This window comes from Camarhynchus parvulus, chromosome 1A (genome assembly GCF_901933205.1).
Source record: "Camarhynchus parvulus chromosome 1A, STF_HiC, whole genome shotgun sequence".
In the NCBI taxonomy this organism is placed as follows: Eukaryota; Metazoa; Chordata; class Aves; order Passeriformes; family Thraupidae; genus Camarhynchus; species Camarhynchus parvulus.
Genome location: NC_044586.1, coordinates 20,955,892 through 20,978,949, shown reverse-complemented (window position 1 = coordinate 20,978,949; position 23,058 = coordinate 20,955,892). Strand labels below are relative to the sequence as shown.

The window sequence follows — 23,058 nt, the reverse complement described above, 5'->3', positions numbered from 1 at the left end:
TCCTTGAAAAAGAGCTACCTTGTCACAGTTGGATAAATCTCAGTGAAAAGCACTGTGACCATGGCTGGCTGCACAGTCGAGAGGGGACCGGCTCACCCCAGGAGTCACAAGCAGCACTCTGAATTTTCACCTGTTGGCCATCGATTCTAACTGCCCTCACTTGGCAGACACCAAAAATGCTTTCCATCTGTTTGTCCCTTGATGAAAATAGCAGCAACCCCTTTCTGCTGCACTCAAGTCTTCCTTGGGGACAGCTCCCTCTTGCCTTTGCCAGCTCCTGTGCTGGCTGCTTGGGGAATTAAAAACAAGGTGAGGGTGAAGATGGGGTCTTTGTCCTGAGGTGGGCTCAGGGCATCCCAGAGGCAGTAAGGAGGAGTTTGAACTCCCCATACTCAAGACATTCATTCACTCAGGATGTCTTTGTTTCTCCTTTCAGGGAATTTGCAGGCAGTGCTCTGAGGGAGCTGGAGGCATGAACCAGTGTTAAAGCATCACCAGTGTGAACAGGCTGGTACCGTGCACAAATGCTGACGGGGCACCAGGAGCCCTTCCTTCCCAGCTGAGGCAGGCAGCCCGAGGCCGGGAACTGGCCAGGGGGCTGGGCCTTGCTTGTTCTGGAGGCCCTTCTGGCCCCACAGCTACAGAAGCAGCCTGTGTTCCAGCCTGTGACCCTGCTCTTGCTTCCCCTCCTGCACGTGCTCCAGCAGGGGAAGCTCAGCCCTTTTGCCTCTCTTCAGATGACATTTTCAAATCCACTCAGCTTCCTTTTAAGGATCCCTCCCACAGCTCCCACTCAGCTGGATACTGGAGAGATGGTATAGGGACAACTGAGGATATGTCCGTGGATACCAGAGGGCCCTTTAGTAGCAAATGTATTTCTTGCATGTCTTTATAAGTGACTTATGGGCTGCAAGGTAGGTATTCAGATCTGGTCACAAGACACAGAGGGAAAGGAGAGGAGGTAGCTCACCCTCTTGCTATTTTGAGATGGCCTGTAATCACCTCCCCACAAGACTGTAGTAAAAAGCAGGGAGCACCCTCAGCCCCCATGCTGTTCTCTCAGCACCAGTGCCCTTGCCTTTTCATGGAGAGCAAATGTGGCTGCATGGTTTCATCCCTCTTCTCCCCACAGCATCCTCCCCTCCCCACACCAGCACTGACAGTACACACCATGCCTTCAAGGGAGGCTCAAGTCTTTGCTCCTTTAATGTGCAGTAAAAAAGTCAACTCTCCCACGCTCAAAAAGAAATCCCACGAGCAGGAGCCCTGAGCTTGGCACCCTCCTCCCTGGCTTTCATTTACAAGTGGGCAGCGTGTGCAGTTTGCTCTGAAGAGTTTTTTCCCCCATGTGCAGATGAACTCCTGGCTGCTGCAGGGCTCTTCTACTGGCATGAGATGACTGATGTCTCACTTCCCCTCTGTGCTCACTAGCTGAACAAGCTTCTGCAGCACCAGCACGTTCCCACTGGTGTAACAGTGCGGATGGAAGGGCCTTCTGCTTTAGGGGGATGCAGCTCTGTGACCCTGGCACACACAGCCATCCCGAGGGAGTCTGTAGCATTGGCCTGGCTCAGAGGGACTCCCCACACCACGGCACAATGTGATGGAAGGCATCAGTGGAAGGGAGGGAGGGAGGTAGGATCGCACTGGGATAAAAGTAGGATAATGGAGAATTAAATTAACTGCAAATAGTTTGCTGAAGGCACATCCTACCCCATGGGAGAGAGCCCCTTCAGCCTGGGGTACTGCTTGCAGTCCTGTGAGCTGCCAAGGGCTTGGACGACTGGCTGCCATGCAATGGAAACATCTGGGCTGTGGGCAGGATTCTGGATAAACTGATGGGGAAAGGGAGGCAAGGAGGAAAAGGGGTTGTGAGTGGGAAGGTGTTGCATACCACAAGCACTTGTGCAAGAGAGGTTAGAGCAACAGGGTCCCTCTACCATTATTAGTGTTCCTCTTCGGCCACCAGTAATGGTTCACATCCCCGTGCTTTCCAGTCTAACACTGGCAGGCAGAGGGCTGGAGATACATTCTGGGAGGGCTGAGGAAAGAGGCAGGCAGGAATGATTTCAGCAGCAGACTGCAGCCTCTCCTGTTTCTTGGGCAAGATCTCTAACTACCTCACTGGAGAGTAGGATGGGGGAGCTTCTTCCGGAGCTTCTTCTGCTTTGCCCACTCTGTACCATAAAAAGAAAAGCCCACTGAACTCCCACATTCTCTAGCAGCTTTGAAACCCCCTTTACAAGTCTATTGTATGATATTCCTAAACACAACAAAGATTATCTGAAGTCTGAAAGCAGCTTAAAAATAAAAACAACTCAAAGGTAAAACAGGAAGAGAATGGAGGAAGGGGACAGAGTCCTTCCTCTGCTGGCCCCTGGTTGGAGGCAAGCAAAACAGCACACACAGCCTCTTGCTCCACAGCACACCAGTCCATAGCATTCACAAGGCAAACATAGCATCATCTTCCTTTGCTTGCTTCTGATGATGGCTGGCAGCAGGAGGGGAGAGAGATGTCCCTGCTGAGGAGCTGGACAAAGTGGGGAGGCGGTCCGCAACTTTTGCTCGCTCTTCCAGAAATTTGTCAAACTCTGACGGCAAGAGAAGAGCAGAGCATTAGCAAAGAGGGAGGTTTGTGGAAGAGCCAAGGTGCTGCCAGGAAGAGCTCAAGACAAGGGTTGGCTGGCACATCTCACCTTCACTGGTGACACCTTTTGGATCCTCTGAATCTCCCTAGCAGAGAAGGAGAAGGGCATGGTTAGAAGGAAGATGGGTAAAGGCGTCTCACAGATGTGATTCTTTGCACACAGAGAGACACGACAGTGTTTCCCCCACTTCCATGGTACAGACATGTTGGAGGGGCCCTCAGTTCATTAGCTATGGCTCCCAGAAGGCTGATGATACTGTTGTGGTATCCCAAAGCCTATGTCCCTAGCTTTTCCTTCCCTCCCAGCAGTCTGTGCCACACATTCAGCGATGACAGTGCTGTTATACACTGCCTGAAGTGCAGCCCCACAGGAAACTCCAGCAGGACTGCTGGCTCCAAGAAGGCAGCCCCTCACTTACCACGTCAGTGGAGAGCCACTTTTCTATGTCTTCCATGAAATTGGCTTGAGGAACTGGTACCTGGGACAGAAAAAAAAGGGCAGTGAGGCCAAGAGAATAGAGGATGTTCCAGTAAATCCACTATGCAAAAAGAAAGCCCAACTCAGAAGCTCAGCCTCTCGCTCCACTGTGCAGTCAGCTCAGGCCCATCCAAATCCAGCTGGTGCCACTGCAAAGCTCTCCCAGCTATCAGTGCCATTGCTTACCTGCTTCCTCTGTCCCATCCATGCCCAGACATGCAGTTTCCAGGATACATGCCATTAAAAGCATCTGTGGTTTGGTGGTTGGCTTTGGGATATTAGGACTGGACCAGACTTTGCTTTTTGGTGAGGACCCAGTAGGTGGAAGTTGTCTGCTTGTGTAGGCAGCCAGAGAACAAGAGACATGCATTTCTCTACACCTTCTCCCTCTACAAACCAGTGACAGTCTGATGTCAAAGTCTGCACTGCTGAAGATATTGGAGGTGCCAGGTCTGACAGCACACAAAGGGGGAAAGACACCTGCCAAGAACTGATTCCCTGGTATGATCATGGAGCACAGCAGGATTTGATATCACACCAAACTACTGAAACGGACTCATCAAAGAGGAAGTAATCTACAATTAAATTTTACTTCCAGTAGGGATGAGGATAGCTCAGAAGAATTCATAGCCCTGGTCAATTTAAACAGCAAAGAGACATATTCCTTTGCTGAGGTAGCAGAGGTAACCTTGAAAGAAACAAAGTGTGATTCAAAACTCCAGATCCTTTTCTCCAGTCACGAGCTCCTGAACAAAGCTGAGCAAGAAGCAATCCTTGCTAGAGGCTCCCCAAGCAGAAGAATGAGAGAGTATTTGTGGGAACTTATTTATTAGTTTTCTAATATATATAGCTCCCTTGCCCTCAGGAAACACCAAGACCAAGAAAAAGAGCAACACTTTCATACCAAAGACAGATTTCCTCAAACCAGGGAGCAAGCACAGATAGTTATCACAGCTGGCAGATGGATGGGAACGGAAGATGATGTTTGAGATTAGGGAAGTTTCGAGGCAAACTGGCTTTGCCTGCCCAGAGAGGATCTTTTTGGGGTAGAAGTGCATTCAAGCCAACTGTACAGCATGTGGGGAAACTTCCTAGAGCAGACATCAGCCTGGGCTGTGCCCATTACCAGAAGACAGGCTAACAAGCTTCAGACCAGGAGCTGTCAAAGCCTCTGTGTGCTTGAGAGAATGTAATTGCAGGAATTCCTGCTGCCAAAAGACCAAATTCAAATGCCTGAAAGCTCAATCATTAGTTACAGGAGGAGGCCTTCAACAGGGTTAAAGTCAGAATGTGTTTTCCTTCAAACAAGGCACCTTGTGTTAAGGAGGAGAGACTGCAAGGAGAATGAATGGCAGCAGCCACCCACATGATGCCACCAGCTATTGCCTCTGCCTCAGACACCCGCCCCAAAACAGGCCATCCTCTAGCTCAGAGTGGCACATGTTCTCTTGGCCTCAGAGCTCCTAGGATTTTTTCCTACACACATATTTACTTGAGGAAGGACTGGCACACTGCCTGCTTCCTTCCCAAGCCTAGTCTCCACTACTGGCCCAGCCCAGGGTTGCTCCATTCCAGTTAGCAGTATCTGCTGATGTCTGCTGTGCATCCTCATGTGCTGTGCCAGTGATGCTTCTGTTTCAGCAGCCCCAGCCTCCTCCCTCCCTGCTGGCCCTCCACCACCTCAGATCTCACCATTCCTTGACGCATCATCCACTTTGTCAGCTGGGCTCCATCACTAGAGGCACCAGACTCCCCCTGGATGACAGAGAGTCTGCATTGCAGTGTGAGGGAGAGGGGAGGCAGCGGGGTTAAGGTGGGGGAAAGAATATACTAATACTGGTGGCCTACTTCTCTGATTGCAGAGAGAAGGTGACTGGACTTGGAAATTTGCTGAAGAGGAATAAAACATACATTTCCAGGTGGAAGTTTCCTCGGGGAGGGACATCCTTCAACTGCCTGAGGCAACCCCAGACTTTTCACAGTTCCTCACCTCAGGGCTTTAAAGAATGAGGTATGCAGCCCAGCTAGGAAATGCAGGTTGGTGGAGACTGGGAGTTATCATCACTTGACTTTTTCCCAACAGACAGCACCCTTACTTCCTTGGTGAGCCAGGAGGTTACTCCCATTCCTGGTGATGCAGTAAAAGCTGTGGCCACTTACCGCTCCTGTGTTCTGCTGCCGGGCATCCAGGGCACCAGCAAGGCCTTTGGTGGCTTGGGGGTCTTCGTACTTTACCCTGGAAGCAGAGAGGGAGACAACAGGCTGATGAGATGCCTGAGGGTGAAGAGCAGGAACTCCTAAATGACTGCACAACTTTTCATGCCTTGTCATTCTGCTACCAAGAGCTTCTAGAAAGGTGTGCAAAGCCCTTGTTATGGGTGTAGCCCACCACAAAACAGACTAATCTACTCACTGGAACATTGTGGGATACAACAGGACAGCCCTGGCACAGTGACAGAAGGATGACAAGGACTTATATGAAAACCAAGACACAGACTTACAGAGCTAGGTGTATTAACCACAACACTTACCTTCTTTGGGGTGGACTATAAAGAGAAAAAACTAACACAGACTGACCAGAATATTACAGATATTTCAGGAAGGATTTGAGCAACAGGCCCTCTCCTACATACTCACCTATCTTCACAGACACAAACAGCTCAAAACCAGCTCTTTAACTAATACCACGTGAGAAGTGATGGTGGCAGAGGTTCACTGGCTATGCTGGCCATAGATGAGACTGGATGATCAGAAGAGCCTAGTGTTGCTTCCAAGTCTCCAAATGCATCATCACAGCAATCTCTTTCCACACACAGACATGTCTCACCCATAATTTCCCTCATCCCAATCCTATATCCCCTCTAGGCTGCTACTGCACATGACAATGCCACACGTCACCGTTTGATCCATGCTGAGCGGGGAAAACTCTCCATGCTAGGAAAATGAAGCCTTTCACAGAAACTCTCCACAAGTTTCTTCTTCAGCTGCTCCCAGGCCCAATCCCACAGATCCAGCAGACCATCAAGTGGAGCTGTTTTTGTTGGGGGCCAGGGGCTTGGGCCACCGCTGCTCAAACTTCTCAAAGAAGTGCTCATCAGCGAAGGGGCCGCTGTGGACAATGGCATCCAGGATGAAGTACAGTGCTGCTATCATGCCACTGATGAGGAAAAATGGCAGGAAAGGCTTGAAGTGCCTTAAGCACTGCCTCACTGAGACACACATGAAGCATGGGGGGGTCAAAAACAAACCCCAGAGGCTCTGCTAGCACGTCCTGTTCAGGAACTGTAGAGCAATGGGTCTGTTCAAGTGGAGAGAGACACTGAGAGCAGAGGCTTGCAGTGAAATGTGAAACCTGAGCCACTAGAGGTTACCTGGCAGGAGTGCAAGTGCAGGCAGGAATAAATAGAAGATGTCTTGTTACTTGTGCAGAGATCATAAGCCTCAGCCTGTTAAGGACTGTGCTACAGCAGAGAGGATACAATTCCACCTCTGTCCAGAACGCCAGCACTGAGCACATACCAGTGGCTCTGGTTTCAGCCCCAGACTGGGTGCTGTTGATACAACTGTTTTTGTGCTGGACTGCCTCTGTCCTCAGGCAGCACAACCCACAGTAAAAGCGGTGGGGAAACCCAGGGACAAAACACACGAAGTTATGTGTAGGCCATGGGTTTCCCCACCACATTTACCAGAAGCAGTGTGAGGCAAAGGAATGGAAGGAGACATCAGTAGGAGACCTGAACTTGACACGTGTAAGAGACCTTAACTTGCTACTGGCCAGCTGCAGAACAAGGCACTCTAGTGGCTGCAGGAGTGCAGGAGCACTGGTCTTGGAGGGCTGGAGGCAGTGATGGGCCCATGGGCTCTACTGTTGGTACTCTATGGAGAGCAGTTAATGGCTCTGCCAGCCAAAGCAGCGTGAGATCAGCCACAGTCTATAAACCCAGGGAATCTGATCAGCACACCTCTTGTCAGCTCCTCCAGAACAAGGATTCAGGAATCTACTCTGCAGTGGAGAAGGCCTCTTTAGTTCAGCCAGCACTATGGAAACCCAGTTCTTAGTGCTTTACACCAGGAATCTCAAACGCACCATGGAAGAAGAAACATCGGTCCCACTTGCCAACAGGGAAGCTCAGGCACAGAACAGTGCCCTTTTGCAAGCCACAACTGACTGCGCTCTTCCTGCACTCCAGCTCAATACTCTGTCTGTTAGGCTGAATCAGTACTCAGCAGTTCCCAAATTCAACATCACCCCAGTCAGGACACATGAGTTCAGAGGCAAACAAGAAAACTGAGCCAGTCCCACTTCACACCTTCATTCCCAGACACTGAATCTCCCAGAACATGTGGGAGACCAATTCCTTCTCACCATACCCAGAGCCCACCATGAAGGGGAGATGATGGAAGCAGGAAAAAGGACTGGGAGCACAGAGCTCATGCTACAAACACTGTGTGTGTGAAGACTGCATTTCTGTTTCATCCTGCTGTCTCCCAGGAACTGCTGCTGGTCAGGGTGTAGCCCCATTTTCCCTGAGCCCTCGTCCTTTGCAAGAAGGCAGAAAGGACAGAGTGAGCTGCTCCACTCACCCTTTGCGCTGCTCAGCCAGCGAGCTGCCACGGGTCAGGGCAAACATGTCAAAGTCTTCCTCCAGCTTGCCAGAAGTGTCGAGGGAGTGCAGCCCTGCACTCACACTGCTTGAGCCCAGGTCTGTGGGAGAGAGAGTAGGGTGAGCAGGCAGCATAGAACAGTAAATGGAGGACTGTGGGCATGGAGAGTGCTGGATGGAAAACTGTCATCAGAACAGGCTAAACTACTCTAGCCCCACTCCTCCATCCTGCTCCCCAGCTGCAGCACAGTCTATGCATGTGTGCAGTCGGGGGTGAAGTAACAGAAGCTATTTCTTTGCCCACTCAGTAGATATTTTTGACTCAGTTTCAGACAGAAGCAGCAGCATCAATTTACTGATGCTGAAGGCTAGATGTTCCTGACCATCTTAGACAACTCTGGAGGGAATTGCTCCATAACCTCTGGAAGAAAATAACCTGTGCTTCTGGGCAAGCACCTCTGAGACAGATGAGTGGATTTTCATGACTCAGGCATCATCTGAAAAACACTTGACTTGAAAAATATCCCAGCTGGCTTGTCTGTAAAAACAGTCTGGTGCCGATTTTCTGCAACTGCATCCAGGCAGTGCTACGTAGGCTGTTGGTATGTCTTGAAGAACTCCCAGGACCCCTCAGGTTTTTTGAGTAAACAACCTGTCAAATCCTGGGTCCTGGGCCCAAGATGCTCATGGCTGCCTTTGCAGCATAGCTTCAGCTGCTCTGCTTCTCCCAGACCTCAGTGGTGAACCTGACACCACACAGCAAGAGAGGCAAGTAGGCAATGCTGCCAGGCATTGCAGAAGGAGCAATTTTATCCCCAATCCTGCTGGAAGGCCAGGTCCTTACCCACAGACTAATGCTGAGATCCTTCTTAAGTCATGGCCACCTCCTGCAATATGTGAGGTGAGGATGCCAAGACATATGCTTGAGTGCCTTGGGGCATATACAAGTTTCTTCATGAGTTTGTTAGTTGAAAACACATGGCATTTCTCTAGGTTACGCTAGGAATCTGACTAAATAATTTTGGGAGATGATTCAAGGGCAGGAAAGGATTTTCAAAGCAGCACAGGAGAAAGACTGAGGGGAAAACCGCATAGCAACACACTCATTCCAGCCAGCTGAGAGGAAAGGTTGCTGGTGACTTCAGGCTGTTTCAGTGCTGAAGGAGTATTGGGTCCCAGGTCAATCAAGCTGTTCTCTGCCTCATTTGGTGCCTTTGGAAGAAGAAAAAAGAAGATGGTGGAGAGTTTCTGAAGCTTGCATACCCTGACCCTACAATCCTAGCTCATTGATAGTGGAGAGGAAAACCTTTCTGCACCTATTGAAAGATATCAGCTGTGAAGAGGGAGAAGAGGGACAGTGATCAGAGAACTGGCTAGGAATAGTGTCCCAGGGCAGCATATGCCTGGGTAGCCAGCCTCCCAGCTCTGCTGGATGTCAGTAAGTAGGGTGAATGCTGGTTCAGAGGACAGGGTAGTGCTCAGAGTAGGCCCATATGGGAATTGGAATCTCATTATTCAATAACTATAACTGCTGCCGCTTTGCTCTAGCTCTTTGGGCAGGGCAGGAGAGGTTTGCAGTGGGAAATGGAGTGTCCCATGTACCAGGTGCTCTGCTTGGTTGGGAAAGCTCCCAGCTTGGCTGGGAAAGCAAAGCCCACCATTTCTAAGTGGGGCACACTGAACCTCCCTCCAAGTCCCCCCCAAGCAGGGCACTGCTGGACCTGCAGGATGCAAACCAAGCTGCAGAGAGGGGCAGTTGCTCTGAGTTACCTTAACAGGCTGTCCTGTCCGAAGTCGCTCGAACCTGCAAGAAAGGTGACAGGATGCATTTCAGTAGTGTGGGCTCATTCACCATAGCCCAAGAGATTTTTTATAAGACTTGGCACAGTCTGCCCTTTCCTACCCACTAGGAAAGGGGAACTATGGCTCAGGGCCCAATTTCCCCTCAAGTTACCCAAGCAAGACCCATAGAATTGATGTCTCCTGAGAGGTGGTGTGAGAAAGCTTCTTAGGATCTTCCACAGTTACTCATAACCAACAGCTCTCCTTACAGTTCATCTGGGGATGAACTAGCAAAGATGTGTTTGTTGAAATGGAAAAAAAAAAAAGCAGTGCTGATCCCATCTGGCAATTTCTTTCTGTCCCCATCCGTCTCAGAGCTAGAAAACCAGCTCTTTCCATGCAGTTGCCTCCTTCTTTTGGGTTATGCCACAGGGACATCTTTATACCCCATCAGGAACTTACACAGCAGCTTTTAAGGGGCAGGACTCAGTCAGCAAAAATTGAGAGCATTTGGCTTTGTTCTCAAAGATGGATGATACAGACTGATACATCTCGAGTATTATACTCTTGGGCAGATCAGAAGGATGGGATAGGCAGCCTTCATGGGCAGTAAAGTCTTGTGGGAGAGCAGGGAAGAGAGGGGAGCAGAGAGGTACCTTTCATGGCGCAGAAACACGTTATTGAGGTTGTCATTGATGAGGAGCAGCTCCTCAGTGAGTTGCTCATGGAGGACACGGGGAATCAGCTCCAGGACTCGCTGCTGCATGGCTCTGCATGTCCGATTCAGCTCCTGTTCAAAGCAGGGCAAGTCACCACTCACAAAGGTCACACTACGGCCGAGCACTCACAAATTTGGTATTCTGACTGGAACACAGATTCCAGAGGCTACTGGGATCTATCAGGAACTGTTGATGGGCAACAAATATTGGTGTGAGAGGTAAATTGAGTCTAAGCTTTACATGGAATAAGTGTATGCTTTTTGTATTACACATCACCCAGAAAGAAAGGCCCTAGGGGACTACAAGCTCCCTTGTGAAATAATTCCAGCCTTGGCAATGTGATCCACCACTGAAACTCTACCATCCTTGTGTCTTCCTTATCCCTTCACTCCCTGATAAGCCCCACACTAAACTGTTCAGTCATTCCCCACACCTGGCATGCATTGGGCCTCAGTCCACCAAGTAATTGCTAAATTGTGCTGCATGTGCCAGCCCTCCGCCCTGCCCAGGGTTCCTCACTTGCAGCAGTTCCAGGTCAGAAGGCTCAGCCTGGGATGGCACCAGCTCCGTCAACATCTCCGACATCACCTTTGTGTTCCCATTCACCACTTCCAGCTCACTGCGCAGCTTCCCGATCTGCAAAGGCAAACTGAAGTGACAGCTCTGCCAGGGCAGGCTGGGGACATGGCTGAGGTAGCTCTGAAGGCAGGGAATGGCACCATGTGTGCATGCCTGTTCACAGCCACCGGGGAGTTCATTTGTCACCACTCTAGCTGTCAGGAGCTCCCAGCAGGAAACCCTTCCATGACTTACCATCAAATTCATTTGCTGGTAGCAGATGCCAGGCCCTCACCTGGAATCTCAGCTGCCAGTCTAGCCTTGATTTTTAATAGCCAGCACAGGCTGCTGGTATGATTCAAATCTCTCCTCAGCTAACAGCTCCCATGTGGTAGCCATTTAAATGGTTTAATTTCCAAAGTGGTGTAAGAGAGGGGAAAAAATTAATTCCTATTCAACAGGAGAGCCTCAGCTAAGTGCGCAGTTGAAGCTTTAGTCCTCTGGTTTACAAGCCACTGCTGAGCCTCTTTAGAACTGTTTCTACCCTCTGTTCTGCAAGGGAACACAAAATACTGACAGCTAGGGGTTTGGTGCTGAACATGGTGTGGTATGAAGTCAGGGTGAGGAAGGAGAAAAGAGGATGGGGAAACAAGTGAGGAAGCCTGAGCCTTTGGAAGCCACATTGCCAGATAAGGTTGATTCATATAAAGTAAGCAGTGAGGCAAGATAAACAAAGATCATAAGGAGGCATCATGTACTCCACTTCCCTCTACCTGCAAGCAGCCCTGTCTTAGGGAAATGTAAGCACTCCATGGTTGCAGTATCCCAGTTCATCACTGTGACCACAGTGGAGCTCTGGGGAGCTCTCCAAGGACTGTGCTTTAGAGGAACAGCTCCTTGAAGACACAGGCTGGGGCAGGACCAGTACTGCAGTCCCAGAACAATGTCTGTGAAATAGCTTCAAACACAGGAAGAGTCAGCAACATCCTGGGACTTGTGTCCAACTCACCTGCTCTGGTGTGGGTGTGATGGGCGCGTCGCTGGATGTGCCTCTCCCAGGGGGCAGGGTGACAGGGTGGAGGATGGACTCCATCTGCTGAGGGGAGTTGACTGCAGGTGAGGTCTGTCCAGACTGAGAGTTGGAGCTATACACAGTCTACAAAGATGGGGAAAGTGACAGAGTGAAGGAAATGTTAGACACACATACTTGACAGGACAGTGCAACTAGAGGAGAAATATTGATGGCAGCTCCCCACCTGGTCCCAACAGCTCTTGGCTGTCCTGGAGCTTCTCACATCTCACCACCCAAAAACCCCCTAAATTTAAGACAGAGTTCCTGAAATCCCCTCATTGCTCCAGAACAGCAGCTGCCCAACATTCTTCTCTTCAGCAATGCTCCCATACCCTCTGTGGTGTGTGGATAGGTGACAGCATGTCCAGATCAGTCATGGGGAACTCCAAACCCTTCCGTCTCAGGTCTTCATAGACAGCAACGACACCAGTCAAGTCTGGAGAGCTGCGGAAGGCGTCCGCCCAGGACTGGGGAGAAAGATACAGGACAGCCCATTGGCACATACAACAGCCTTCTGTATAAACACTTAAAGACACACACTGTCTGCACTGGTGCAGATGCTCACATTTCTTGGCTCACCTGGATGAGGGTCAGCACCTTGTCATGCACTATAGCAGGTGGATTGTTCTTTGGCAGGATTGTTCTCACCAGGACACCTTCTACAAAGTCCTGGCTGGACACAAGGACGTGGAAACGATGGCCGCAGTTCTTAACGCAGGTTTCCAGGACCTTCAAAGGCAATAAACCATTAGCTGTAGCCTTCTCTGTCCTCATGTATTAGCCTTATTGGCTTTAGGGACATGAGTCTGTTCAGCATGTGTGCTAAAACTTGTGTTCAGCACTCAGCTTTACAGCAGGGTATCACAGAGCAGAGAAAGAGCCTTGACCGCTCACCGTCAAAGCCAGCATAACTTCATGGAAGTTCTTATTCCCTACAATTCTCTTCTTAATGGCTCGGAATGCATCTTTGGGCCTGAAGGAGAAATGAGATGAAGAAAGATCATCAGAAGGTTGAGGCAAAGCAAAACAGCCACAGGTTCTGGATGCCTCATACTCAGTGGGTGTCCCTCTTCACCATGTTTTCAGGATGGCTTGAAGCAGTGATTGGTAAAGCAGCTTTTGCTTGTGGTTCTGCAAGAGGAGTGAGGTTGGCTGATCATTTAGGTTGGAAAAGACCTTTTAGGGTCATCAAGTCCAACCATAAACCTAACACTGCAAAGTCCACCATTAAGCCATGTCCCTGAGTGCTATTACTGAAATTAGAGGCCTCCGTGCTGATGTCTGCAACAGCTCAAGGTGTTCAGAGCACAACAGAGTAAAAACAATGCTAGAAACACACTCCTGAGGGATAGAGCAAAATCCCATGGCAGAGAGACTGAAGAGGAGAAGATCACAGAAAAGCTTGGCATGGGTTACAAACAGGAAGGAGAGACCAATCTACAGCAATTCCTGTGTTACTCAAAAAGGAGATGTTTAACATTTCCCCGGAGAGAATGAGGCTCAAAAGCTGCAGAGGAGACACACTGGCAAAATCTTGCTTGTATGGGGCAGGTGGGTAAGAGAGCAACAGCATAGCAGGCCCTCATAAACCATTCTCAGAGGGGAGAAACACCATGGTCTCAGTCCACTGTGGTCTTAAGAGGGCACAAATGAACCAGATTCAGAGCACAGGAAGAGAAGCTGAGCTGGAAGAGCAGCGGTGCTGGAGGAGAAAAGTGGGGTGGAGACACTGACTCGGTGAGGAGGGGAGAAGTGTATTGGCCTGTGGGGCAGCCTGGTGTCAATGGATGGGCATTAGCAGGACAATGGGAGAGCCTGTCCAGCTGTGTTATCAGGTGCCCAGACCTGAAAGCGGCCACAGCTCAGGCCTGAAAACTGTGGACAGAGACGGGTGTATTTGCACTGTGGGGATAGTGGAAAAGGAGTGGTGACAGATCTATAAGTAGAGGTGTTTGACTTTGTTTCCATACATGTGAAGCTGAAAACTGGGCTTGCTAATCCTCTGTCAACATCACTGTGGGGTAGGACAGCAGGAGTGAAACCATCATGTTTTATTCCATGTAGCACCTTCCTTTTACATGCTGCTCTTGACATCTCCACTGTGAGAAAGAGCATTCTCCCTTGAATTCACTGGCAAATCCCCAGCTCCTGAGTTAACAAGTCTGGCAGATTGATTAACATCTCCCTGTAGGGAGAGGGAGACAAGAGCTCCCCCACCCACTCTGTGTGTTTTTGAGTGACTGTACATGAAAATACCTGAGAAGAAACCCAAGAAAGACTGGCACAGTAAGAAGACTGAATAGCAGCCCGAGATTTTCCCCTCTTCTCTCAGTCACCAGCCTTTAGATTTTTACATTCCCAGAGGAGAGAAAGAGAAGGGTATGAAGGGGGAATAAATCAAAGTGGAAGAAATGCAAATATGCCTTCTGGAGATGGGAGGCAGCCGGGCTTGAACAGAGGGCTGTCTGGGGACCCTGAAGGCCTGTTTGAATGGCTCCTGGCACTCACCAAGATTATAGAGAAGCATCTAATAAATGCTCTGACAGCTTTGCTACGTCTCTAGGTCTCCTAGCAGAGTCTTGTCTCAGGGATTGCAGGGAAGCCTAGCTTATTACCTCCAGCAGTGCATGCTACTACTCCTACAGCCCAGGGATGTGGTGTTACAGGGAATTCAGCGATCTGCCACTGGATATGGGCCCTTGCCAGCTCCCTTACCCTTCTTCAGTCTCGTTAATGATGTCACAGATCTCCATGTTGAGAGCCCAGTCCTCACTCCGCAGGGACCCATCGGTAGCTCTCTCTGGAAAACAGAAACCAAGGTGAAGAGCAGCCCCGGCACTCTTAAGCTCTCACAAGACCCCAGACCCCAGCCTGCTTCTCCCTGGCTGCCACTACAACACGTAAGGAGGCAAATTCATATGCAAATTCTGGGTCACCAAGTGCTCCCCACTAGGTGTCACCATGGCAGAGCACACTGCTGGGATGGTGGGTGCCCAGCTTTGCCCATGCCACCAATGCTACTGACACACAAACACATTCTGTGTGACCTCTGGTGTCCTGCACATGAAGAGAAGGGGCTCAGCATAACTTCAGCTCCACAGCTAAGGAAAAGGGGGCTTATTTGCTTTGTTACTGCAAGGCCAGAAACTGTTGAGTTCAGCCCGCTCACCCTGATACAGATCTAATGCCATAGCTCCAATTCTTGGTTTGTACCACATAAGGAGACAAAAGAATCAGTCCCCTTTTTTTTTGTACACCAGCTGTATAGAAACAAACAAGCAAACATAGAAAACCAAAGCAGGGTTTCTCTCATTTAATATTTACACCTTTCCCCTGAACTTCTGGCCTCTAGGGAGTGTAGGCAGAAGCAAACTGCAGGCTGAAGTCGAAGCAATATTGTTCCAGCTTTGATTGTGTCCCCTTTAATTAGGAATTCCTCAGTCAGCCTTGATGTTATTTATTCAAGGCAGAGATTTGGGAAATGAGCAGCTATTACTGGGAGCACCAGTGCCTCCACCCTGTAATCATCCATGTCTCAGTCCTAGCCATGCCTTTGACTGATGCCTTCAGGGACACCACCAGTAGAGAATGGCCAGCGGGGCCAGAAGGACCCAGGCACTCCCAAGACCACAGGGAAACACAGACACAGCAAATGGCAAGCAGAGGACAAAAACCATCCTTTCCAGCTCTCTCATCCTACAAAACACTTGACTTAGCACGGGGGCAAGAGAATTAAAACTGGCCAGACCTGTTCAGCACTTACCAGGTGCTCTTCAGGAGAGCTCAGTCCCAGAAAGGTACTTACAGAAATGCCTGCATTTTCAAAACTGCTGTCCCTGCAAAATCTGTGGCTCTCCCTCGCTGCTGTGAATCCTCTACCCCTTTAGAGAGGTCTTTCCTCTGCAGAGCTGCCTTTTTCTGCCTTTGACCCAGCAGCTAATGATCCCTGTGTAGGAATGAAATTAAATGCCCATTCACACAGTAATGAGATAAGGCCATAACACAGGAAGAAGATTTTTTAACTCCTGCCTGGGTAAGCACATCCATCATGTCTTGTTTAGGGTCAGGCACAGAGCTATTCACAGCACCGTGCAATGCAGCCTCTTATACACGTGTCCCTCCCACAGATTGCACACCACAGTGGGAAGCTATCTGCATCTTATCACAATCCAGCCACCACCTTTTCTGTTGGCTACAGAATGCATTGATTACACAGTAATTATGCTGATGACTTTGTGGCCACAGCCAGATGGAAAAGGGCAGACAGGGAAGGAGAGTGGCAGACTGTTCTTGATGCTCTTCCACCTTTCTAAAGCTCTGGCTATTACTGGAATAACCTTAAGGCTCCTTGATTCAGGTAAACTTTTGTCACTTTGAGTATTAACTTTACATAGGGATCCTGATCTCTGGCAGATCCAAGCTTCCTCAGTGAGGCACAGGAGGAAGAATTGCACTGGGTGATCTGGTGGAGAATACATCCAGGGCAATAGGCATGTCTGGTGCACCAGGGCATGTAGCAGCCAATGGGGGAAACTTTCGTAACACATGAGGGAAAATATTTTCCATTGGGGCTCCTTTGGGATCAGGACACAGCACAGAGCTCCAGGTTTCCTCCTGCCCTGGGACACCAGCCGTGCTGGCAGGCAGGCTGCAGCTCAGGTCAGTCTGATGTGTTTGGCTCATGTGGTCACCAAGCCCCCCTCACTTGCACTCTCCTCTGGGATCCCCTGGTCATGACACATCATGGTTTGAACAAGCCAGAAGTTTCCCTGCACTGTTCGCTGCCACTGGCAATAAATCACAGAAATCCACTACACAGGGGTTGCTCTGCTGGAAGTGAAGTCTACATCCACTCTTCTCACTGCACATGGAAGGAAAAACCCACAACTTGGGAACAGGGCTGAGCCTGCTTGGAAGCTCTGAGCTACAGAAAAAACAAAGGACAAAATAAAACCTGCATTTAACCAATCCTTGCTGTTCAAATCTCCCCAACCTTCTTTCGCATTGTACACAAACATGAATTTAATCTGCCAACACCCTTTCGTCACTTGCCAATGTTTGGTGGCACGCTGTGACCTGCTCCCCACCACCCTTTCCCTTCAAATGCACCAATCCTGCCAAGGTCAAGCAGCAGGTTTGCTTTTCCGAAAGGAATGTAAATAAACCATGTGTGCTCCTCCACCTGCCTGGCCATTTAGGGGAAAACTGGGCTTCCTCAGAAGTGACACACCCTGCCCCTGTTACCCCACAATATCATGGCCATCCTGCTACCATCACCCCAGTTTATACACTCATCAAGGGAGAGCTGCAGGAAAGCAGCAAACCTGCCATAAACACAACACAGGGTCACAAAATGCAAAGCTGGAAGAGCAGTATTAGAGCATATGGAAAACAGGAATGTGACCCTGAGGCAATTCCAAGGACAAAAGGCTTGAATTTACCTAGTACAAATTAAGGCCTGGCCTAGGTGGCGTTGGGAAAGCTGGAGCTAATGCCCTTCTAATCCTCCTTGCACTCTTCAAGCTGTAAGGGGCTGTCCAAACCTAGTAAGATATGGAGTTTTCTCCAAAATCCTGAACTTTGCCCTTCTGTAAAGCCTGCAGAAGGGAAGGAAACAAAATTTAATTAGTCACATGAAGGATCAGGGTGGCTGGCCCCATTTCATGAGCTGTAATTAGCACATGAGCTGTCTGCTCCACACGAAATCTGAGCCTGGGATGGCTGGGGACAGCAACAAGTCCCTAAAAAGAGCAAGCACAGGAGGCAGGGCATTGCCACATGCCCAGCACTCTGCCTGGTGGTCATCAGGCAGCATCTACTTGTGTGTGTTACCAGCTGAGCCTGACCTGCAGCAGAGAATTCCCCTGGCAGAGGTTATCGTGAGCCTGCGAATGCCATTCCCCCTCCAAGCCCCAAACCACTGGCTGCTGAATGCACAGGAGGCCCTTCATGGGGCTGCTCCAAAGCCACATTGTTGTGGCAGCCAGTCCGGCTCTCCGGGTGTGACAGCATTGGGGTTTGTCTGATTCCAGTCTGCTGCCTCACAAATTGCTCAGATGGACCCAGAACCACGCAGGACAGTGGTACGGGTTGAACCAGAGAATGGGCTCTTTTCCTGCATGGCACTGGATGTGCTCCTGCTGACTGCAGCTAGGTGATAAAAGTTATTTGGAACCAGCTGATAACGAAGAACTCCAAACATTGGCATAACTGGCACAAAGGAGCTGTACACTGCTTTGTGCTACGAGTACATTTCACAAGTTTGCTTCTTTTCAAGGTTATTGTGTCTGCCCTGGTGGCAGGGGAGAGCACACTGTGCAGCTGGGGATTCCACTCAGCTGTCCCTGCAGCAGCACACTGGCACTGCAGAAGTGTGGGGAAGTACAGGAGCCAGGGACAGAAGGTATTGTGCAGGCTCCTGTTCCCTTTGCTCCCCACCCCAGACCTGAAGCACTCATAACCAGCCAGATGCTGCTCAGAAATCCTTTGCCTGTGATATGCTCTGTCCCTCCTCCAAGTGAAGCCTTCAAACAGTGTTCCCTGCAGTGCTTCTTGCTGGCTCTAAGCTCCTCAGCAAAGCATCAAGCACCTTCTCACCCATTTCAGCAGGCGTTTGAGGACACCAGCAGTTCAATGCATGACACAGCTTAGGCTCAGCAGCAAACAATGCAAGATGTCCCTTCTTCCAACTTCATTTCAGTTCACAAACTCACAGGCCCAAATCAGCATCCTGTACAAGCCTCATGCTTTTACTTCCCTTGAGAGAACTTCAGCACCAGCTCTGTCAGGACTTCACCATTTAGCTGTATTCTTCCCCCAAAGCCTGAGAGCACAGTGTGCATTCTAGAGAGACCAGAGATATGGCTCCAAACCTAATTCAAGGACAGTGGTGGACACAGACTGCGCTGACACAGTGGTGTGGGTATGTGTGTCTCTGAACTCCTGCTCCTTTCCCGTGAATCAGCTCAAATTCTCAGGGATCAAGTGACTCTTCAACTGCTGTGTTTTCCCCTTTTCCTCCAGACAGAGGAGGAACAGAAGACAAGGCAATGCCTTTTTGAGAAGCACAACCTTGCAGGGACCCACAGAGCCCACAGAGGGGTGCAGCAACACCTGCAAGGTGGGATCCAAAAGGTTGTGGTGATTTTCTGGTATATTGTTTTGCATCTGCCTCTTCCTCACCCAGGAGCCTTACTTACTTGCTCCCTCTTTACAGTCTCGACTTTCCCTGGTCCTCATGCTTAAAATAACCCCCATCCATAAAAAATATCTGTGTCATCTCTGTGCTACACCGTTACTTCTATCCCTTGCCTGCCCTCACTCACTGAAATAACCTGCCTGTGTCCCTTTTGGTATTGCTATAATTACTAGTTATTTTAGACTTCCAGGGTAAGGAGAGAGCTCACTTGGTGGTTTCTTCTCCATTCTCTCACTTAAAGACAACTCACCTCCTTAGAATTAGATTTTCCATTTTGAAAATGGAAAAAAAGCTTCCCTTAGCTCCTAGATGGAGGCATAGTGGATTTCCCTTTCCAGAGGGGAATCTGAACTATGATACTTTAGGACTCTTTGGAAATTTTCCCACTGGTGTTTAAAAAAACTCACCACACAACAGAAACAAGTGAGTCTGTATTCCTCCTGGGAAGAGACATCACAGTGCAAAAACAGGAGAGGCAACTTTTGTGACTAAATCTCAGAACTGTGAGTAAGAAACTAGAAAACCTACTCCTCTGCAACTGACTCATTCTGTGACAGATCACTGAGATTATCTGAGCATTGCTTTCCTAGTCAGCAAAATAAATGGGTCTTACTAGATTAACATTAATGAAGGAATTTGAGAACATTGCTGCAGTGGCCACAGAGGACTTTTTTTTCCTTAGCCTTCATCTAAAGCTATTTTAGACTTTATAAGCTATATCAAGCATACGTGACTTTGCCCAAATAATTTACAAGGATGCAGCATTATCTTTCTGCAGTCAGCCCAGGGCAGCAGCACTGTGCAGGTTTGGTGATCAGGGTCAGGGGTTGGACATGCAGCTGACACAGACCTACCAAACGAGTTTGGGGAAGTCATGTTTGCGTCCCAAATTAAGCAGGGAAGATAGCATTTATCCACATCCCCAGGATGCTGATAGGCAATGTTCAAAAGGAGAAAATATTCACATTTTCAATCACCACCCCTTTCAAGTCCTCCAGAGTTCCTTTCTCATACGCTGTAATTCCTCCACTTCTTTGGACTCCCATAATCCCCAGTAAGAACTCCCTAGAATCACACCTCTGCTTCTCACCTCCTCTTGGACACTTTTGAAATATCTTTTCTTTTTTCCTCTTCTTTGCTGTTGGTTTGTTGCTTGGGAATCCCTTATTTAATTGAAACAAAGCCTAGAGGTATAACCCACTTACAATCTGGTTACTAAACTGACCAGAAGATCTGTGAGGCAACTTTCAGATTGCCTCTACCCAAACACAAGGACATATCTGATACACTCACTGAGGGAACAAAGAGCATTCATTCAGGAAAGGGCAGGAGATGGCTTCTCCTAGAACATGTGATGAAACATGTGATGTTCTGGGGGTATGTTGAAGATCATCTGGAGGACTTTGATAACGCAAAATCTTCCCTGATGATCCTTCCACCACCTGGCTGTAATGGATCTCACCTATCTGTCCCAACACCAGAGTGGCACATCACAATGCCCCTGACACACTTTGGGACAGTGTTAGGGTAGCCTCTAAAATCATTATACTAAAAGCATTAATTAAAGCAGCTGCTTGCTCTGTTTCCACCCTAGGCACAGCCTTCTATTCATCCATGCAAGGACACCAAAAAGACTGAATGTGGTACCAGATGTTCACAGCAAACAGCACAGGTCTGACAAGCAGTGAACAGCAAGAATGAGCAAGTGCATAAACTTACAAGTGGAGAGTTTAAATAGGCATCAGCCTTCAAGCATAATTTCAAGTCTCTTAGGCAATACAACATGGGAACAGAGAGTATTCATTCTAAGCATTTTAAGAGCTACATCCCTGCTCTGACACCAGTATGGCTGTTGAGGTGTTCTTCTAACTGTGGCATCTCTGCTCCACTTTCTCAGGCCACATCCTTCTCCCATGTTCCCCATCTGCCCTGAGCACAGGGACTGCAGGACGCCTTGTGCCCGCGGGCCTGCCAGGGCACAGGGTAGGTGCTGTGTTCATTGCTGGAGCTGGTGCTCCATGCTGTGAGCCACAGCCAGATGAAGAGCTCGTGCTGCAGGAGCCAGGGCATGGCCCTGCCAGGCACTGCTTCTCCCACACCTCAGTGCGGGGACGCTCAGGGTGGGCAAACACCCCCAGCTGCCCAGCGCTTGAGTCCTTTGGGTAGGGGACACTGGTCCCACTGGGCAAGCCCAGCCTGAGGCTGCTGTCCCTGCAGCCCCGCTGTCCCCTCAGCCCTCACTGACCCCATCCCACAGCCCCGCTGTCCCCTCAGCCCCGCTGTCCCCTCAGCCCTCACTGACCCCGTCCCACAGCCCCGCTGTCCCCTCAGCCCCGCTGTCCCCTCAGCCCTCACTGACCCCATCCCACAGCCCCGCTGTCCCCTCAGCCCCGCTGTCCCCTCAGCCCTCACTGGCCCCGTCCCACAGCCCCGCTGTCCCCTCAGCCCCGCTGTTCCCGCAGCCCTCACTGACCCCGTCCCACAGCCCCGCTGTCCCCTCAGCCCCGCTGTTCCCGCAGCCCTCACTGACCCCGTCCCACAGCCCCGCTGTCCCCTCAGCCCCGCTGTTCCCGCAGCCCTCACTGACCCCGTCCCACAGCCCCGGGGTCTCGAGGCCGCCCCTCATGCCGCCGCGGCTCACGCGCCCCGTTCCCGCCCGGCCGCGATAGGCTGCTCTCGCTGGAGCCCAGCCAATCAGCAGCTCCGCGAAGCCCCCGCAGAGGCGCGGGCGGGAATGGCCCCAAGCCAATCACGGGGCTCGGCGGTGCGGGGGGGCGTGGCGCGGACCACCGGCCTGCGGCCCCTTTAAGTGAGCAAACTTCACCTCGCCACCCCGAGACCCCCTCGCGCGCGGATTGGCTGGCGGGGCCCCCGACGGAGCCGCCTCGGGCTGCGCGCTCGCTATTGGTTGGCAGCACCCGTCAGTCACAGCAGAACTCTCTCCCGATTGGCCAGCGCCTGCTGGTCCCGCCGCGGAGGCGGGGGCCGGCGTTTCCCCGAGGAAGGGTCCGGCGGACGCCCCCGGGGGCGCGGGGCCGGACGGGCGAGCGGGGGCGCGGGGAGGGTCGGGGGGCGCGGGTGCGGTTCTCACCGATGCGCTGCCCCACGGGGGAGCTGAAGGGGTTCCCCAGCAGAAAGTCCATCGCCGCCGCCGCCGCGCCGCGATCAGCTGACGCTGCCGCCGCCGCCGCTCACGTGACCGCGCGCCAGCCGGGGCGGGCCCCGCCGGGCCCCGCTGTGACGCCACCGGCCGCCGCCCGGACCGGCCCCGCCGTGCCACGGGCTGAGGGAGGCGCGGGGCGGCTGCCGGGGTAGGGCCGTGTGCAAGCCGACCGGTCCCTGGTCCCGCTGGCCCTTAGCCCCGGGCGCAGGAACCGAGGGGCTCCCGCCAAGAGCCGCCGCCGCTTTCTGCAACCACGCCGAGCCCGTGCAGGACACCCGCGAGCCTGAGCGATGCCCAAAGCCCGGAGAGCCTGTGGCGATGGGGTTTTAGTTTTCCATAGCCCGGTGTGAGTAGGAAGGACTCCCGATACTCCCGGTAGGAGTTAGGAAGAAATTCTTTACTGTGAGGGCGGTGAGGCACTGGGACAGGTTGCCGAAGAGTTGTGGATGTCCATCCTTGGAAGTCTTCCAGGTCAGGTTGGATGGGGCTTTGAGCAAATTTTTTGTGGAAGGTGTCTCTGTGGCAGGGGTGTTGGAGATGATCTAAGGTCCCTTCCAACCCAAACCATTCTTGACTCTACACAGGGTGTTTGGCACGTTCTGGGCGTGCTCCTGGCCTAAGCAACTGCCCTGCCCAAGCTGAGGCTGCAATCAACCAACACCCATATCTGGAAAATGGGGACGTGTTAATAACCAGCACAAATCCTGCTCTAACGCTGCCACGCCTGACTTCCTGCATCACACACCTGAGTCCTGTGTACTGGTGTCACCTGAACGCCAGGAAGCTGAACCGAGGTGAGGCAGCAGGGAACACAAATGCCCTGGTGTTACCTGCAGT

General features: G+C 50.9%; 1 protein-coding gene across 2 annotated transcripts; it reads right to left on the bottom strand.

Annotated features, from left to right (window-relative positions):
* Positions 1-1,111: 1,111 nt before the first annotated feature.
* Positions 1,112-22,245, bottom strand: TOM1 (target of myb1 membrane trafficking protein). 2 transcript variants are annotated; one of them, XM_030959783.1, is made up of 16 exons: positions 22,150-22,245; positions 14,576-14,660; positions 12,755-12,833; positions 12,440-12,589; positions 12,193-12,327; positions 11,798-11,944; positions 10,750-10,866; positions 10,168-10,301; positions 9,500-9,533; positions 8,833-8,941; positions 7,710-7,830; positions 5,286-5,361; positions 4,818-4,880; positions 3,067-3,126; positions 2,697-2,733; positions 1,112-2,591 (listed from the first exon to the last, which is right to left on the bottom strand). In XM_030959783.1, the coding sequence occupies exons 1-16, from the start codon at positions 22,199-22,201 to the stop codon at positions 2,443-2,445; spliced, it is 1,548 nt and encodes a 515-aa protein (XP_030815643.1). In that variant the 5' UTR covers positions 22,202-22,245; the 3' UTR covers positions 1,112-2,442. The 2 variants fall into 2 exon arrangements, with proteins under 2 accessions (XP_030815643.1, XP_030815644.1); XM_030959784.1 differs by lacking the exon at positions 4,818-4,880.
* Positions 22,246-23,058: the final 813 nt, after the last annotated feature.